Below are 3,399 nucleotides of genomic sequence, written 5' to 3' on the forward strand. Positions count from 1 at the left end.
AAAGCTGCAAGCAGCGATGAACGGGCCCTCGCACCCCCACGTATGTCCGGGTTCTGGTGGGACTCCAGCTAATGCGCTCGTTCATTTCTGTGAAAGTCGGATAATTAAGCAAAGCGTTTGGACCCTGGAGTGAGCTATTTCACATGGTGTAGTACTTCCAGCGGCGACTAGGTGGCAGCAGAGGAGACACAAATTCCACGTCACAACACGTCCAATGTGTTGACCAACATCATTTGTTGACCAACCATGTAAATATCATGTAAATCCAATGATAATTGTCTCTCAAGGCTTACTTCCTGTTGCTAGTAGGTGGCGCTATCATGTCTAGTGAATGTTGTTATACAGATGTGTTCGGGGCGGGATTCTTATTAAACATATGAAGTTTCAGGCAGATTGGACAATGTACACCAAAGTTACAACAATTTCCTGTTGTATGCGAGACATCAAGATTGTACGTCACATAACGGGAAAACCGTAAAAGTTTTGATCAGACCTGTGATAACTTTTCATCACCAAACGGTTGAGAATGGACGCACCAATTCTCAAGTTGATCGGATTAATCCTGTAGGACAAGATGGCAAAAGAACGGGGCCCGAAATCGCCAAAAATCAGCCCAAAATTCAGAATAGATAGATAGATAGATAGATAGATAGATATACTTTATTGATCTCAAAACTGAGAAACTGGGGATGGGTTTGGGGGGTGGGTCCAAGAGGCTGTTTTGTGCGTCTGGGCATGATACATACGTGTGCCGAATTTCGTAATTGTAGCTGAAACCAGCCGTTGGGGCTATACGTTATGAGGCGCTGTGGAGCCATTTGGCCACGCCCATTTCTGAAACCACCAAAATACTATTTTTTTCCAGGCTGGATGAGAGTACCAAGAATCATGCGTTTGTGAGCATGCTCAGACCTCCAAAAATGTGACTCTTGGAAGAGAAGATTCCTGAAAGGCCATAACGGAGCTGCAGAGAAACCGAATCTCTGACCTCCGTCTCTGATACAAACTTGAATAAACTTTACGCGTACCCGTCTGAAGCCCAGTGCAGCTTTGTGCCGAGTTTTTGGAGCTCCTGCTCTCTGCTCCTCAGCTCCTCCTGCAGCTCTCTCAGACTCTGCTCCTCCTCCTGTCTCCTCCTCCTCAGCTCCTCCACCTCCTCCTGCAGCTCTCTGCACACCAGGCCACACCATGAAGAAGAAGAACCACACTCAGGCGTCACAAACATTTTTACCAAGACATTTCCAGGACTTTTCCAGGACTTTGAGTTAAAGACGAGAGATTCTCTGAAACAACCATCGATGCTCCTCATCGGTTCTTTTTCTTTAGTACGTAACAGCTTTTTGAATATATATATATATACAGTATATGCTATTTATAAAAAAATTAAAACAAGATTAGACCGAATATTTAAATACAACACGCATGTCCAAATAAATTTCAGCACTCGGGAGGGACTTATGTTCTTTCTTCTGTTCTTTATTTCAGGGGAGGGCCATACACTTTAAATGGCTGGATATTGTTCTCTTTAAAAATATTTGGGCCACGCTTAAAATTATTTTTTTCTAAAAATTAGATAATTGGTGATTTATAAAGAACAAAACTGGGATATTTTCTTTCTTTAGAAAAATGGCATTTTATTTATTGACGTATTTTTGTGATTTTAATGGAAAAAAATAGCTTTGTTATTTTTCTTTTTTTCAAAAGGTGATTTTTGCTGACTGTTTTTCTTTATTCTTTCTTTTAGTGGTTTTTAGAGGAGAAAAAAAGATGATATTTGATTGATGATTTTTTTTCCCTTTAAAAATGTGTGCATGATTTTTTTTAAGAATCACTAAAATGACTTGAATCACTTAATCAACAAACACAAAATGTTATTGGATTTAAAATTTCTGATGGTCCTTGAAGACATCATGTTTTTAATTATACTAGTCGGCAAAACAAAATTTCATGACTATTTAGTTTTCCAAAATATTTCCAGGCCAGAAAATTTGCCAATTCCATGACTTTTCCAGGTTTCCCATGACCGTAGGAGCGCTGTACGCTGTGAGTCTAAGGTCAGTTTACCTGATGTGCTGTGTGGCCTCCAGCAGACAGGTGGCGCCGTCCTGAGCCGAGCGCTGCAGCACGTCGGCCTCCTGCTGAGCTGAGCGGGCCTGAGGAGACACACAGTGACAGAACATGTGTGTGTGTGTGTGTGTGTGTGTGTGTGCATGTGTGCGTGCGTGCGTGCGTGCGTGTGTGTGCGTGTGTGTACCTTGTCTCTGCTGGTGTGTATGCAGCTCTGAGCCTCCAGCAGCAGTCGGTCCGCCTGACGGAGTTCAGCTCGTCTCTTCAGCAGAGTTTTCTCCACACACTCCACCTCATCACACACCTGTTTTACACTCCTGCACACACACACACACACACACACACACACACACACACACAATATTTTGATTAAGTAAAATCAAAAGAATTACAAACTGTGTGTGTGTGTGTGTGTGTGTGTGTGTGTTTACCTGTGCCGTCTCAGTGCGTGTTGTAGCTGTTTGGTTTCCAGTCGCAGGTTCTTCTTCTCTTTATCCAGGTGCTCAGCCTCTTTGTGCACATACTCACACCTTGACACACCCCCACACACACACACACACACACACACACACACACACACACACACACACACACACACACACACAGAGTCAGCTGTGCAGGTGAAATGATCTTATCTCATCACGGATTTCCGGATTTCCACCAGATCCGTGTGCAGTGCGGCTCCGGCAGACGGAGCAGATTGCGCTCTAGTCTACGTGTAAATTTCCACCGGCTGCGCAGCGCTGTGCTGCGGATCGACGCCGTCTCAGCTCCGGCAGTCCGGAGGCTTGCAGATCAGTTACGCAAGGCTCCTATTTTTGCCAGACGCCGGATCAGTCCGCATAAATTCAGCCAAATTTAACTCAGAGCTGACAGGAAATTTGAATTGTATCATATGTTACTGTATCATGTCACATCGTATGTTATCTTAACGTATTGAATCGTATCGTATCGTTTTGTATCTTGTCTCATCTCTTGAACGGAGGAGACATTTTGTAATCCGCAGCAGGTTCGTGTCTCTGTGGTTTTTGGTGTCCCAGCCTGGTCCAGTCACTCACCGTGTCTCTGTGTTCTGGGATGTTGCAGAGCAGCGCAGCACCTCCTGTTGGAGGAGAACCACAGAGGAGCCAGGCAGGTCCAGCCAGGGGAGTGTGACCGTCAGGAGGAGGAGGAGGAGGAGGAGGAGGAGTGTGTCCTCTGGAGCTCCTGTCAGCGTCACTGCCTCTTCGGCTGTCCGTCCACTCTGCAGGACACAGATGAGCGATCAGTGTGAGGCTCCGAACAGCTGATCTGCACTCAGACACGTGTGTGTGTGTGTGTGTGTGTGTGTGT

General features: G+C 45.1%; 1 protein-coding gene across 1 annotated transcript; it reads right to left on the bottom strand.

The window, feature by feature from the left end:
* Positions 1-1,028: 1,028 nt before the first annotated feature.
* On the bottom strand, positions 1,029-3,310 carry LOC121964772 (centriolin-like; the record flags this gene model as incomplete). The annotated part of the gene is made up of 5 exons (XM_042514964.1): positions 1,029-1,169; positions 2,065-2,153; positions 2,255-2,384; positions 2,499-2,597; positions 3,126-3,310. Coding segments are annotated over 5 exons (644 nt in total), but the record flags the coding sequence as incomplete, so codon positions are not given.
* Between the last annotated feature and the right edge of the window lie 89 nt (positions 3,311-3,399).

The sequence above is a fragment of the Plectropomus leopardus genome, unplaced genomic scaffold (genome assembly GCF_008729295.1).
Source record: "Plectropomus leopardus isolate mb unplaced genomic scaffold, YSFRI_Pleo_2.0 unplaced_scaffold1712, whole genome shotgun sequence".
Lineage (NCBI taxonomy): Eukaryota > Metazoa > Chordata > Actinopteri > Perciformes > Serranidae > Plectropomus > Plectropomus leopardus.